Source organism: Coloeus monedula (assembly GCF_965178545.1).
Source record: "Coloeus monedula genome assembly, chromosome: 9".
Taxonomy (NCBI): Eukaryota; Metazoa; Chordata; class Aves; order Passeriformes; family Corvidae; genus Coloeus; species Coloeus monedula.
The window spans coordinates 28,852,065-28,868,447 of record NC_138789.1 but is presented as its reverse complement, the minus strand read 5'-3'; the positions used below and the strand labels follow the sequence as shown (position 1 = coordinate 28,868,447).

The 16,383-nt window shown below is 41.3% G+C and overlaps 1 protein-coding gene across 6 annotated transcripts in view; it reads right to left on the bottom strand.

Moving 5' to 3' along the window:
- The window catches only part of FGGY (FGGY carbohydrate kinase domain containing), a 258,204-nt gene that overhangs the window by 27,756 nt on the left and 214,065 nt on the right, over positions 1-16,383 (bottom strand). For 5 of the 6 annotated variants that reach the window (XM_082286809.1, XM_082286810.1, XM_082286811.1 and 2 more), the window contains 5 exons: positions 15,245-15,352; positions 11,894-11,955; positions 6,598-6,745; positions 5,199-5,273; positions 1,955-2,075 (listed from right to left, as the gene is read on the bottom strand). In XM_082286809.1, coding sequence (XP_082142935.1) covers positions 1,955-2,075; positions 5,199-5,273; positions 6,598-6,745; positions 11,894-11,955; positions 15,245-15,352 — 514 coding nt within the window. The remainder of the gene's footprint in view (positions 1-1,954; positions 2,076-5,198; positions 5,274-6,597; positions 6,746-11,893; positions 11,956-15,244; positions 15,353-16,383) is intronic. The other variant, XM_082286813.1, reaches the window with a different exon arrangement.

Here is a 16,383-nt window from a genome sequence, read left to right as displayed (position 1 = left end):
AATTTTCTAAGACCTGTTTCACTACTGTAAAGAAAGGCAGAAAAAGGCTAAAAAAAACTAATAAAAATCAGCCTGCTTTCTTAATTCTCCTGAAAAATCTAAACCAACAGCATAAATCTAAATACTTTTCTAGCTGCACTTCAGATGCTTACCCTCACTAAGCTGAAAAATTAAATATTCCTGCAGTATTTGGCATGTGTCTCCATTTCCAGCACTGAGATAATGTCATTCAGTGAACGATGATGCAAACACAGGGGTGGGAGCACACATTCCTGCTCAGAACAGTCTCCAGGATATTATGCCCCAAAAAATGCTGCTCCTGAGAGCCAGCTGTAAGATTAGAAGGAGCTGAAATTTGGGTGAAGACCTAAAGTGAGCCACAAACAACTCCTATAGAGGAAAAAGGCAAATGCACACTTTGCAAAATGAGAAATGAAACTGTTACTATAAAAAGTAATTACTGACACAAAGCCAGTTCCCCTCACACCAGGCATCCAGTTACATGATGCAAAGTTTGCTCTGTCACCTGAGCATTCCTCCAGTTCAGCTGAAGCACAGCTCAGGACTTGGGTCAGCTTGGAACAGCAAATCTAAAGCTCAAGCTCAAAGCTCCGTGGCTCTTTGCCAGGCGTCAGTGAGCAATTTTCAGTGTGCTCTAAAATTTACTGCCCATTTCCCGCATCGTCAGAATGAATACGGAATTCTTACCAGGCAAACAAAAAGATCAAGATACTTTTTAAGTGGCCTGTGGAATTATCTATTGGATGTCTGCATGGCTGAGTCATGGGCATTTGTAGCTAACAATAATATATTCAGATTTTTTTCTTTTCAGGAAAGAATGGGGGATTGATCCTGGAATGTTAGTTATTTTATCTGATAGGCTCTAATGAGTTCAACACAACCAAGAGCATTTCAGTCAGATGAACTCTGACATCCCTTGTCAGTCACTGATTTTACAAATGGGGGAGAACTCCAGACTGCAAAAAGGCCTTTTTGTACTGAATTATACTTGGCCATTAGTTACAGTCAAAGAACTTGTGATTACATTTTAATCAGAATACCTTTTCACAGATCTTTTCTTCTACACATCACAACCCAGCAGCCCAACTCTACATGTAGCTGAAATTCACCTAAAACATTTTGAGTTCTTGAAGGAAAGGCCAGGACTTAACATCATTTTTCACAAAGCATCACTTTGACTACAATATATTTAGTGAATTTTAAGGTCAACAGGCATTCTGCTTTTTGCTTGTCCATCTCTGTTTTCCTCTCAGATAAGTACATAAAGCACATTTTCATTTTCTTTCCTGCATCAGGGTTATAAAGTGTGGTTTGATGTCAGAGCAAGTCAGATCTCCAGACCTAACACCCCAAATGTAGGCCTTAAACTTCATTCATGACAGCTTAACTGATCTTAATTTGAAATACACCCAAAACACACATCATTCAATGCTTCTCTGAAGGCCTTTACACTAAATTTTGTTGTTTTTTCCACATTCTTTAAAGTATATTCAACTGACTTGCAGGTGTGCTGAGATGTCCAACACACACAGGCTGAAGGGAGACCAAAAATACCGTGGGGGCCTGAGAGCTCCTCTTGTAGTGCAACACACACCCAGGGCCTTCCACCCACCAGGAACTGTACAAAACCAAGTGCAGCACCTTGCAGGAGCAAGGATCCAGATGACGTCCCCTGAACCACATCAGTGACACAGACATGGAAGCAATTCAGGAAAGAATTGTTCTATAGAATGGATACAATGCCCAGCAGGAGCAGGAAGTGTCACAAGTCAAATAGGATGAAGCCAATAGAATATTTTATTGCACACTTTTTTGGCCATGCAGCAAAATACAGCTCTATATAAAGGAAGTCTTTATTCTTCCAAAGACAAAGGACTTAGACACTTAAAATAAAAGTATTTAGCCTCCTTTCCCTGCACTTCCCCAAGCTTACCAGTAATGTCAGCATGCATCTGCACAAAGAGAGGGTTCTTGCTCAGCCCACCACACAGGAACAGCGTGGTGATGTCATGTCCTGCAGCCTGCATCGCCTCCAAAATATGTCTTGTTCCTAACTTCAAAAAGAGGGGAAGAAACAGAACCAGATGAGCACAGGAGAGCAGCCACAGGAACAGAACTACACCTGCATGGCAAAGACATCCCCACCAAAACCTTCTCTTTGCTTTGTGCAACAGCATCTGAAAATCCATCTCAGTAAAGAGGTTTCAGTTCTGAAGCCAAATGGCAAAACAGAACAAAAAGAGAACAGCAAATAAAAAACTGTGTTTTCTGTCTTTTCAGCAAAAAGGAAAACCTGAAGAATTTTGTATTGGCTTAACTATTTCTCTTGGCCTTTGCCCTATGCAAAAAAAAATGTTCCACTTCATGGCTGGGTTAATTGAAATATCTTGAATGCAGGCATATTTTAAACTTTTTGTTTACAGTCTCCATTCTGAGAAACTCACATCAGAATGACAGAAGTACATGCTTTGCCATTTCCAAAAAAAAATCTTTTCTCTTTTTATTTGCTTTGCTTCCCTCCTCACTGAAGTCAACCTTCTCTCTATTTCCCTTTTGCAAGAATATTTTCTGTTTCTTTGACAAACTGTTTGACCAAAAATAATTCCTAGCTCTTTATGATACCTTGGAAGTTAAGTTTGAAGCTCAGACTTGACAAAATGTCAAATTCAAGGCAAAACGTTGCCCAGGCTGACTCTTTGTAGGCAGATTCCCCACAAAACTCAATCTGGTCAGAGTTTTCATGAACTGTTATTTAAGTTTTCTTTAGGCCATGCTCCAGTTCATTAACAGGGCTGCAGCTGCAACAAACCCCTCTTCAAATAAAAGCTACTGAAAAATGAACTTGCACGATTCCACCAGGCTGAAGACATCCACAGTGAATGCCCAGCACTGTTCTGGACATGCCTTCAAATGTATTTTGATTTTTAGACAAGCAGTTCAGAGGAACCTGAGCAGCCCCAGCCCCAGCTGACTGAATCCATCGCTTCCCTATTGACACAGAGGGCTGATTTCCAAATCGCACAGCCACGATTTTCATTATGGAAAAATAACGTGCTCCAAAAGGAGTCTGTCTGCTCAGAACAGGCTGGACAGCCACAATTACATCTCTGATCATGTTCTCATCCGTCCAACTGTTGCACTGCATTTTGCAGTGAATAGTTAAAGGGAGATTCTCTTTCACTGCTTCTGAAATTCAAATTTATGAACAACTTCTCTCACAACATACACATGTCAAAGACCCTGAGAAAGAACATGCTGTGAAAATTATTTTGTGTTTACCTGCCTGGAAAATTGTATTCACACAGCAATTTAAATTAAAGCCAGACTTATTTCACTGTGGGTGGGGGGGAACTAATTTAATCCTGGATTGGAGAAAATGCAAATTGAGGGGCTTCAAATGCAAATTTTATATAAAAAGGAAAAAGCATCTCCTGCTGAAAAGAAAACTAGAGATTAACATTCTGTGGGCAGGCCTACACTTTGTACAAGATTCTTACATAGGTTTAAAGTTTATCTTGCACCCATTGAAGACAGCTAATGGTACAGGATTACTACAACTGTTTCCTTCAATAAAAGTGAAGCTAAAATTGGGAGTGAAAATTTAATTTCCTAGGTATCCCATTAGCTATTAGTAAATATATTTAGTCAAAACCAATGTTCTCTGTCTACTTTTTAGTTACTGTTTCAATAATGCTTTGGGGAAAAAAAATAATTTCCCTTAATTTACAGTGAAAAGAAAACTACAATATGGCCTTTTTACATCAAATCAGCCCAATCAGCTCTCCAAAAGATATGCAGCTGCTGAATTTACTGTTCAAGACAGTATTTGTGTTTTACAATAAAGTTGGAGCTGTATCATATAATGAGATAATAGGTGACTTTCCCAGGATTTCCAGCAGAGAAGGTTTCCACTTCGTTAGCACGAGATAATCGCAGGGCACCTGTTCCAGACTGGGAAGTTCCTTTCAGGGGCAGGATCAGTCCCTGGCATTGTTTAACCTCTCCTCCACATTCTTCTTTCAATGGTGGGATTATACTGAAGCATCAGGTATAACCCAGCTACATTCATCTGCAAAAGGCTCCAAACTCACAACAATGAATCCCAGGCTGGGGTTAAATTCTCATTATTTGCTGAAGAGGGAGGGTTAACACATAAGATGTACAATTCCCAGTAAATTTACAGCAGCCGCCCACCCTCTCCATCCCAGATGGCTGACCCAGCCTAGAAAAGTTGTTGTTTAACCAGGAGAGGAGTTTGGAAGTTTTCCAGCTGAGCAGAGTTTTGTCAGGAAAACTCCCCAATTCATCAGACTGTTCGTGTTTTGCAAAAACACCTCAAGTTCAACAAATTAAAAAAAATAAATAAATAAAACCAAAAAATTTGCAGAAAGGATGCAAAAGAGATGTGGATTTTGGTCACGAGAGGGCTGGGAACAGCACGTCCCACTGGAAACACCCTGAGCCAGGCTTTCACCTCAAAACTTCTCAAGAACTGGAAATCCTGAATTCGACAAAAAACCGGGGCAGGCAGAAAGGTATTCCAACAAAATTCCCCATCTCCACGTGCTGGCAAACGGGAGGGACATTCCCAGCCTCCCTGCCCTGCCCGCTTTTGTCCAAGCAGGGCCGCGGGCTGGAACTGCTCCCTCGGGGCAGGGACAGAGGGGGGAAGATCTGCCCTGGTGGGTCTGAACCACAGCCCCTCCCCTGCTCAGCCTGGCACAGAGCTCTGCCTCACCCACTGGGCAGGCAGGGCAAATCCATGGATATGGGAACAATCTGAAGCTGAGCCTTTTCAGGGCAGCGCAGGGTACCCTTTGTACAATTGCCAAAGCTTTTCTCCCCCTCTCTCAGCCTCTCTCTAGACAGCTGGGATGTTAACACTGCTCCTTGTACTGTCAGCCTCCTCCCTCACATCTGCACCAGAGGCAAAAAGCTCTGCTTACAGAATTGCCATAAGGACAAGATTTTTTAGGGGAGTATCTTCCCCACAGTCTGTTGATTACCCACCAGTTGGGAGTGGTCACCAATGTGAGCAAACAGTATCTTGCACCTTTAAGAAGCCCATTAAGTGAACTCGTGTATTGTTAGAAATCTGGTTAGCAGAAGGGAACCATCAGTCTGCCACAGAACACGAGACAATTAATTTCTTCTTTTATGCACTAAGAATGTCTTACAGCAATGGCTTGGATCGTGGCCAAGTAGATAAGGGCAAGTTCATCCAGACCCCGAGACAATGTTAGTCCAACAACCTGTGCAAAGATCAAAAAGATGTAAAAACCCAGTCAAAGTAAAACTCCATTATTTTCTATGGCTTCTTGTTGTAACAAGTTCTAACTCCAAGCCTTACTCCTGTGAGCTGTACACATAATGTTATGTTAAACATGTTATTCCTGATCTGGGGAAGAACCACATAAATTATCCTTGCCCCTTGTGAAGAAATAAAGAACAAACAGCATATTGTATGGGATTAGAGATAGATTAACTCTGACAGTTTTATGTTATGACTCAGATATTGCTCGTGAATGAATTTAATGTAATAATATGAAGATGCTATTACATAAAAATAACTTTTTAAAAGCATTTCTCCCCCTCCCTCTCAAGCACCCTAGCACTGAAACACAATTAATAATTAAATACTGTATCTTAACCTCCTTTGCTGTGACATAAATCAATACTGCACTGTAGTTACTCTGGATTAATATCAGGCAAGACCTGAAGGCAGACATAATTGTGACAGAAAAAATGGGTTGCTATTACCAGTATTTGCATACAGCCATCATACCAAGGAAATTCTGATTCTGCTGCAGCATATAATTCTTTCATAAAATAATGGAGGTTTTATTAGGATCTAAAAATATATAGGTACTTTTTTTTTTATGTTTCCCTCATTTGTGGTTTAAAACATGCTGCAGTGCTTATGCCTTTCCTGTCTCAGCCTTAAATACAGCAGATTTTGGTGCTGGTGAGTAGCTTGAGAGGCTCACTTGAAGGACAATTTGCCATTTTGAAGGAGATTTTTGCATTAATCACCAGTTATTTTGGTATCACCAAATTATACCCTTACGATACCCTTCTGTTACAGTTCTGCACAGCCCTGGCTTGTGAGTGAGCTGATCTACCACTGTAAATTCCATGAAGAGGAACACCCAAACTCTGAAAGATGGGCTGAAAAGCTGTCTAAATCAACCACCTATCATCAGAATAATTAATTCCTTTCCCAGACAGGTCTACCCAAATTTGTGTTGAAACTCATCGCAACAAATGCGCAGAATTTGGTACACAGGTGAGATAACAACAGCAAGAGCTGTGAAATGTGATTCCTAGGAAAGGTACTGGGACACACACAATTCCTCATGTTTTTAGAAATTTAATGTGGCTGTAGTGATATCTCAAGTACAATGATCTCTGGTTTTCTACTGAAACATCAGCAATGCAGCAAGAAACCCAAATCCTTTGGGATAGTGTAAATAGCTAAGGAGGAGTACGCTCAAAATTGAAGAAAAGCTCCTTCCAAACTGCCTTTTTTTTTTTTACCCTGTATTGACCTTTTTGCAAAGACAGGCTGTTTCTTACCATGCCCTTTAGTGTCAGATCTGTTAAGGGAGATCTGTTACCATGGAAATCTGGCCAAACATGTAAATCAACAGTGAGGAAACCCACAGGCAAAGATTTCTTAATCAGATCCAGGTGACTGTTCAAGTATGTATATATACTGTGAGCACTGCAAGAAAAACAAGTTGGGAAAAGAGGGGGGAGGTTATTCATCAAACATAAAACATTTGTACTACCATCAAATGCAGGAACCCCATCAAAGCACAGCAAAATCCCACTGCCTGCCAAGGCCATGGCACTGCAGGGATGTCTCTGTGCACGTGTGCTCAACAGGCCATCAGAATTCCTGATTTTCCCGGGATGAGGGGAGATAATGTGACCTTGAATTTGTCCACTGACTCCTAAGGGTCCCCAGAGCTGTTTGAGATTTGGGGGCTGCTGCTGCTCCTCTCCCACAGCTGAGAGGGAGGAGTAGGAGGATTCCAGACAGAAATGAAAACCAAATTCCTGTGCAAATGTTTAAAAATTTCTCTGATTAATCAATAGTGCTGGATGTACAGCTTTCCTTTTTTAAGCCATAATTATTTCAATGTGTGTTATGATTAAAATGCAGCACTAAGGGTGGAGGAGAGAAAGTGAGTGGCTGCTATTTTAGGGAGGAGCTCAACATGGGCCTAAATATGACTGTATCTAAGTTCAGATGCTACACCCAACTCCACAATATCCAACAGACTTTTTTCCTGGACTTAGGACTAATGGTGAATTCTTCAGTGCCTTGGCTTGCAATGACTCTAGTGACATTCCATTTTAAAAATGTTGCAATTACACTCTGAATATTTTTTTTCAAACTCTCATCCTATCACAAACAAACCCATATATATTTTCCAACTCCTTGGAAATCTCCAAGTGGGGCATTTAATTCTAGACATGTGGGTCAATAATAGCATCTAACGCTAATTACAATTGATTAGTCATTGTCTCATCCACTGCAGACCCAAACAGTGATATTCATTTAGCCTCTACATGTATATTCAATCATGCACTAATGAGATCCCTAAGGGAATTTGGCATATGCTTTACTAGTTTGACTTCTGACCCACTAGCAGCTGTATATTTATACTTTGCATTCAACCATTCAGCTGCATGTTTTTTCAATTATACCTTACCATGTGTACACTATCAGAGGGCATCATTCAAAATGAAGTACACTTGGAAGACATTAAAATAACTAATTTACATCCTTATTCACGTCCTTTAAAATGTACTTTATGTGTCTTCCTGGACCTGAATTATGATAATTTGGAGGTCACCATCACTTTTTTCCCGTTGTTGTAAAAGTGGCCCTGTTTTTTCTGTCCCTAAAGACTCTACTACAAGCAGTACATGCTAAGGATAAAGTCATTTTAATTCCAGTCTCAGGCATGGCTTGACTGTTGGGAAGGATAAAAAAGGAAAGCTTCACTCAACCACAGACCCACCAGACATCCCAGCTTCTTTCTCATCTCTATCCTGGTTGATAGCTCTCACAAGGATTAGCCATTTGTGCAGCTCTGTCAGAACACAAGCACTGAACAAAAGGAGGCTGAAGTTGAGCCAAATACGCTTAAAATCCACATAACCTTGGAATTACACTTTTTTCCACACCTTTTCACCTTTTTTTTCCAAAATATAGATAAAGGCTCAAGGCACTACATTTGGACTGAGTGACCAGCAAAATCCTTCAAACACTTGCCAGTTCCTCGTTTACCACCTTTGTGTTTAACACAGTATAACACCACCAGCTCCTGGAGCTTTTTCTCTTCAGTTCTATGAGAAGGTATCAGTGGCAGCTGCCTCTGACCTGCAGAGCTGAGCAGGAGCTGCTGCCATGAAAAAGGAACTGTGCTGAAAGCAGAGAATAAGAAATCAATGCAAGTCTGCTCAGAGTTATGTTCATACCTGGGACACGACTTCAGAAAGCAACCAGAGGTTGGTATTTAATCTGTTCAGGAATCATGGAAGATGCCATCAGGTATCTTTCAGGGAAAAAAAAAAATCTAAAAATCCCAGATTTCTGAATTGAAAAAAAAGGTTCTAAACCATCTAGAGTTACAGAAAACTGCCAAATATGATTATTATGTTCTGCTAGAAAGATCCCAGAATAGCTGATAGATCCCGTGTGTGTTAACTTCAATGCTTTCTTTTCAGGAGATCTCTCTTTAGATAGGGAAATGACATTGACATCTATAGGAAAGGGAATTCTGCCCTGAAACATCACTTCACCAAGTGCCAAAGGACATAGAAACTTTGCTGTCAGTTAGGCACTTTTCTTCTCCAGAGATTAGAAATGGTCACTCTAGAAAACAGAATTATTTAAACTTAAAAGCAGAAATTATCATATTCTTTAATTTTTAAAAATTTTCTACTCTAATCTATCTGTACAGAATTTAACAGAGCAGTGATGACTAAATGTCAGATGTACACAAGGTGTAGGATGAAGAGCAAAAGTGATACATCACAGCAATTTCTGCTACTCACTGAATTGCCTGAAAAACCCCACGTTTTGGTGCTCACAGATTTTGCCCACCAGATTGACCAAATGCTAAATTTAAATTGTCCAGAAAATCCTCCTGTAATCCAACCCTCTCCAGTTCCAGTAAAAGAAGGGTGAAAAAAGAACCCAGGAATAGGACTGGGAGGGTTGCACAAGCCTGGCCTTCAGCAGCAGTGGTCAGAGCTGGTTGTCTGAGCCTCTCACGCCCTTACAAGTCACCACAAATCTCTGCACCGGTGCAAAACACAGCTGGAAATCTGCTCTGGTGTGGGCAAAGGAGAGTTTGCACAGGGAACCTCCTGAGATCAGCTGCTCAGCAGGGACCTGCAGCTCCAAACCTGCTTCTTAGCAGCATCAGCAGAAAGGGAGGACAGGTTTGGGGAAGCAGAAGGAGTTGATAGGCAGCAGCAAGCAAGAGGCACGGATTTGTGACCTCTGATGTTCTTTTTTTAATGAGCTACACATGCATGTGCTTAACTCTTCACTGCACTGCACCCAGCATGGGAAGCAAAGGCAGCATGGAATTGCACACCAAAGTATGGAACTCTCATTTGCAATGGCTGAACAGGATTCAAATTCCTACACCCACACAGAGAATAATAAACCAAATTCTCTGAACTATTCTGCTGAGAATTCCAGTGAAATAATTTATCATCACCAATAGCCCTCCAAAACAAGATACCATGTTTGAAGGGAGCCTACAAGAAAGATGGAGAGAGACAATTACAAGGGCCTGGAGACATAGGGAATGGCTTCAAACTGCCAGAGGGCAGGGCTAGATGGGCTATTGGGAAGTAATTCCTCCCTGTGAGGGTGGGGAGGCCCTGGAACAGGTTGTCCAGAGAAGCTGTGGCTGCCCCATCCCTGGAAGTGTCCAAAGCCAGGTTGGAGCAACCTGGGATAGTGGAAGGTGTCCCTGCCCATGGCAGGGGGTGGGACTGGATGGGCTCTCAGGTCCCTTCCAACCCAAACCAGTCTGGGATTCTGTGTATTAATTATATGACTTCATGTAAGTAAAACATTATCCAGAGTTTGGACCAACAGCAGCTGCTACTTGCACCTCTGATGAGGCTGAAGTTTGTGAACCATGTAAAAATAGGAAAAAATAAGGAGGAAAAATAAGTTCAAATTTCAAAGTTCTTGATTTTTGTTTGTTCAAATTAAATTCTTCAAATTTAACAAATATTTGAGAAGGACGGGGAGAAAGAGGATGAGAGAATTAATATTGTTTAGTAAATTTATAGCTATACCAATGCTTCATTAGGAAAGTGATATCTGGAAAGCATTACAAAAATACCATTCAGCAAATTAACTTCATAAAATATTACCACTCTTTTTATAAAACATTACAACTCTTACTATCAGTGCTATTCTCCATTTTACTAACTGCAGGAGACTCAAATCCAAAGTTATGACACCATACCCTTGGATAATATGGAGTTCTACTCCCAATATTCTGTGTTTAGTGTCCTGTTCACATCACAGTCTCAGTTTTTGCACTGTGGCATTAGCTGTGGTCAGTCAGCTCAGCATCAGACCCAAAAGACACAAGTAGGCTACTCAATAGGCATTTTTCCAGCACAAAAAAAATGGTTTATCCTGGCATTACAGACTAAACTGTTTGTCTTATGTTTGTGCTTCAAATAGGGGCACTGGCAAAATGGCCTGAAAGCCAGAATTTTGAAAAGGACCCAGTTCAATCTTTATTCCAAACATACACAGATGCATTTATTTCCTGATTTCCTTTTGCAGAGAACAACAAAGAGAATTCTAGGAAGCATGAATCTGTTTCATATTGAATGAAGTCCAATACATTTCTGGGAATCCTGGTCAAGTTCTTAACAAACAAGTAAGGCAGTGGGCCCTGCAAGGCAAGGAAGGGTCATCCAGAGAAACCAGGTAGGGCTTTATCTCCCCGGGGAGGACTGAAACTAACTCTGTAACTACACGTGCTTAATCCATCTATCACGACTGACCCTGCCTCTCAGACCAGAGGGAGAAACTGAAGGGAAAATGCCAAGTTTGCTGGTTTTTTTCTTTAATCTAAGGAGGAAAAAGACATTAAAAGAGAATCACATTTTCATCCAACGTGCCCAGCTGTTCAGCTGAGACCTCTCTGGGAGTGATGTGAACCATCTTAGCATGAATACAAGCCAAAAAAGCTTGAGAAAGTCCAGGCCTGACAGAAGTGTCTGAACTGTCTTCATCCACTTCTAAAGCAGAACAAGCTCAAATTCCACATCACACACAGCCTCTGGTTCAAGGAATCCTGGAGTTACCTCCAAGTCACCCCTCCATTTTACGTTTTGTCTGAAAATCCATCCTGGGTTTCTCTGTTCTATTTGTGCTGCCATGCAGGAGTTTCCCATACAGTGGCTACACCTTCCTTTAGATGACTCTTTCAAAAATACTGAGTAATATATTCCTAATTAAGCCATATCTCCTCCTTAGACCTTAATTGTTCCACCTACAAATTAAGACACATTATTAGCCCAAGGCATGGAGATCTGCTGAACAGGGCTGGTGCTATGGAATCAAGAAATACCCTGGCCTGGATAGAAAAGCTGAAAAGCAAAAAGTTAATATCATTACTTAGATATGCCAAAGGTATCTGAGGGGAGTTTAAACCTTTTCTTTTTGAGCAATCACCTGGAAAGTCTTCGTAAATACTTCCAGCCCACTACCAGACTGTTAATTCCCCTGATTCAGAATGAGGACACTACTGGGAATACAGTGTGCATCAGTTTGTAAGGCAGGGATGTGATAAAGGAATAAAACAGTGACCTGGCTGCAGCTTTTGCCTCTAATTCTGGAAAGGCGACATGGCCTTGCACCACATGATCGATCTGAAAAAGAGAAAAGCAACATTTTGGGGATGATTACATCTTAAAAATTCAGTCCTGGAAAAGGGAAAGGCAGTATCATAGCTCTAAAAGAGACAAAAGAGCTTCTAAATTACTCATGAAGTGTTAAATCCTAGACCTAGAGAAGCCAATGGCAAAACTCCCACTGACATTCAGGATTTGGCATATAAACACTAAGAAAAACAACCAACTTTGCACCAAACCCAGGCCAAAATCTAAGCATGCAGCTCCTCAGTCAGGAGAGCAAGGTGTAAGGATGACTTTTTTCCTGTCCTCTTGTCTCTCCCATTCTGCATACATATCCTCATTGGAATTCTACCAGAAGCATCTTCTTGGCCCAAACCCCTACATCTTTCTCTATCACACTGTTATGATAAAACACGAGGTGTGTTGTCATCCTGATAGATGCTTCATACATTCATTGCAGGAAACAAAATGTATACCCTGAGAAGCAATTACTGCTATAAAAGAAGATCAATATAAGCTCTGCCTTATACTGAATTTATAAATCAGCTTGTCCTTCCACTCCAGAGTGGCTACCATTACTCACAAAACAAAGTATCAGATGGAATAATATGGGCTTTTAAGACAATAATTCAGCAGGTTTTGTGGCCTCTTGGTAATATCCCATCAGAGATGACAGTAAAAGCTAAGGAGGCAAAACTAGAGCTACTCAAGAGCACTGAGTGTATTTGGCAATACTTATTGGCAGCAAATCACATTAGTATTTAATCTTTAACAGCACGAACCATAGTCCTGAACCATACAATGAAAAATACACACACGGGAACATAGCAAAGAAAATAATACATGTCTGTTCTTCCTGAGATTGGCATCAAAAACAGAGCTCAAACCAGAATGCACCAGAAACACAGCTCAGGCCTGAACTCTGCAATCCTGCATCATCTCTTCAGAACACAAGGGCAGCTCCTAAATTCAGAATTAAATCTGTAAATGAGTATCACATATTGGTGTGTGCTATGAAAACACTGTTACACAAAACTTTTACAGGAGTTATGAAGTTTGATATTTAAATGCCCTTAATTCAAGCCATGGCCACATGAGGGATGCATCTAGAAACCCTTTTCTGCTATTTTTTATTTCACAGTTTGTAATGATGTCATGCCATCCTTTGTTGTGCAGTATCTTTCTTCTTATAAATTTTGAAAATACAGTGTAAAACCCCATTAAATATACAGCTAAACAAGAATTTTCAGAATGAGGGACTTCTTAATTCTTCATTTGCACTCTATCTAAAACAGTTTTCAAAATCCAACTGGTTTCTTTTGCAGCTGTATCAAAAAAAAAAAAAAAACCAGAGCTTTTTAAAGGGAACTGTATCAGTTTTACTTTTAAGATGTTTGATCAGACTTCAAATTTTATGGAAATAATTCACCTTGGGGCATTGATCAAGCAATGGAAAGAATCCCTAAACATGTCCTTATTTTTTGTTTGTTTTCAGAAAACTTTAGGTGTGAGGAAGCAGGAGCTTTGAAATGACAGAGATAATAAATGCAATGTACCCTGCACAGTGCACATGGCACTGTCTCCTCCCATGGCTCCCTACGTGTTTTCTGTTCATACCACCTCAAGAAAATCACATGGGATATTCCAAAAGTGCTTTAATAAGACACTTTCCCTAATATTCCTCACAGTGCTTCAAACTGGCTTTTGCTATGGGTCCTAACAAGACCATTCATTTTTTCCAGTAGTTTCTTTAATGATTCAGAAATGTCTTGTTCTCTGGTACAAGCAAGGAAAGGATTTTAAAAATCATCATTTTGAAAAGCCCTAACTCTCATTGTACATTTTAAGTGTGGAACCACTGTGAACCAGCCAAGAAAAACTACTGACTGGCTGTATCCTGTCTGGAGCTTAGATAAGTGTATTTACCTGCTTGGGATTCAGCACACGGAACCTTCCCTCTCAAAAGTGTTCTTGCAAAGCAACACACAAGATTTGCCATTTTGCTTGGAAAATGGTGGTGTTATAAGCATATGTTTATTATTTTATATAGATATTGTTTCGTTTTATGTCTGGTTGTAGCAGTTATTTGTAAAATGGGACACTTTTTGGTTCTAGCCCAGTCTCAACTTGAAAAATTTAAAGCACACACATCCCATCTGCTGCAAAAGCAGTTTTAAGCCACAAGGCTAAGGATGGGCTGGAGATGAGGTGGAAAGACAGGCTGCAGGAGGAGGAATGACTGTGCCACTGAAGCTGTGACACAGAGGAATGTCAGGTTGACGTGGCCAAGGAGGGAGCACAGAAGGGATCCCCATTCACAGCTCAGTTTGGGGTGTGTCCAGGCTTTCCCATCCAGGAGGATTTGTGCCTCTCATTCAGTGACTGTTCCATATGGAATGTATAAATGCAGTGATGCCCCAATGCATTTCCTGGCCATGTACTCCCATCTCCAGGCTTTTAAAGAGGTGGGTGGTGCTGAGTCAGAGAGCGATTACAGCTGCAATTGGTGACAGACCAAACCCACCTGCACATGGGACTTTCCAAGAGGACACCCACAGGCCTGGGCCTGTCTCCTGCAGCCTCTCCAGAGGCCCTGCAGGTCAGCCCTGAGGGCAGCCAGTGTTTCCACAGGTTGGGCCAGATGCCACAGGCAGCCCCAGAAGCTCCAGGGTTAAGCAGTTACTAAACTCTTGCTGACACCTTTGGACTCGAGCCTAAATACTGTTGTGTACCTGTAGCCTTTCTTTACAGTTGATATTAGTGTTTTAGTTCTAACTGCCTTCCTGTAAATAAGAAAATTAATTTTTTAATGAACCCAGCTTGGCTTTAATTTTTGTTGGTAAATTAGATTAACCTAATAGTGGTAGACTCTTTGTAGGGAGGAGAGAACTGAGGTGAAGGAATAATATGTTGCTGTATTACTATTCTGTCCATACATCTTTCATTTATGGTCATAAATGAACACAACTGATCTATATAATACAATATCTATTTCTTCATATTTCTTCATATATTTTTCTTCATCTCAAAGTCTGTTTCAGCCTCCTGCTAAAGTAAAGAATGAAGCCTATTTGCCTGTAAGATAATTACAATAACCATAACCACCACCATAAAAAAAGGAAGACGTGCCCTGTATGTAATCCCCTATCTATATGCAAATTAACATTATGTAAGAGACATAACACTCATCTAATTGTTAATTGCTTTCAGCAGCCTAGTACATCCCATGATCTTACAGAGGTGTTTCAGGTCTGAATTGCCAGTGATGGTATCCCAAGACCTGTCCGTGGCTCCAAACACTCACCAGTTTTCCTGTAGCACTTTGGCCTCCCTCATTCAACCACAATCCAGGTACCATTGCAGAGAAATATGGTCCCCAAACACCAGGCACAAAAATGGGGCTTTCACTGACCTGGAAAAGCAACAGAAAGCTCTGGTGAATCAAAGTGCTTGTCAAAGTAGGAACTTCACAATTAAAGCTTCGAAGCTATCAGAGTCCAGTACTGAGACAATTCCTGCTCCTCCTCTGGAGTTACCAATGGAAGTGGAGATGTACAGGTAGAGATTTACTCTAAAAAAATGTGGAGAAATGTGTTCCCCCATTTACATGATTTTTGCTGACAAGACACACCTGCCCCCACTTATCCCCACTGACAGAACAGCTGGACCGGGCCAAACAGAAAGTATGAAATTTCAGGAATAGGAGCTGTATTTTACAGGGAGAGGGAAACTGCCTCATTTCTCCAGAAAAAGGCCTTATTTAGAGTGACCAGTAGGATACAACACTCTGCTTGATTGTCAGCAGCAAACACAGCCAATGCAATTGCCAATAAGAGCGTCCAGAGCACCCATCCTGTACATTTGGAGAGTTCAGAATCAGGAGGGAATCCTGCTGACAGAGGACAGTGATGTCCCCTGAGGTCTGCCATCAGCTCCCAAGGCTGGGAGTGGAACCTCAAGTTCCAGTGCCCTCACAGCACTGCCAGGAGAGTTGGGTGCCTCAGGTAGAAGCTGCAAACCTGGGCTGGGATCTGCCTGGGTTCAATAGGAAACGTGCCTGGGCAAACACCAGATTCTGCCCCTTACTTAGGCTTAGCTTTCCACAAACCACTCCTTGCTTCACACTTGTGAGGGCAGATCAGGCAGGTATCTGAGCACTGGCTCCCAGGCACGGAGCAGGGCCATGCTCTACCACTTGCACACAAACAGCCCCGGCACAGTGACGGCCCCTGCACTCCCTGCTTCAGTGGTTAGACCACTCAGGATGTGGGAGACACTGCTTCATTTCCTTTCTCTGCTTCAGAAGATGCAAATTACCAGTTTATAAGGGTGGAGGGCATTTTCCTTCCTCTTACAAAGTGGTTCCACTTTCAATAGACCAGACAGATTTTCTAGACTTCTTTCTGGTTCTGCAGAAAGTAACACTCTCCAGTCTAGCAAGTA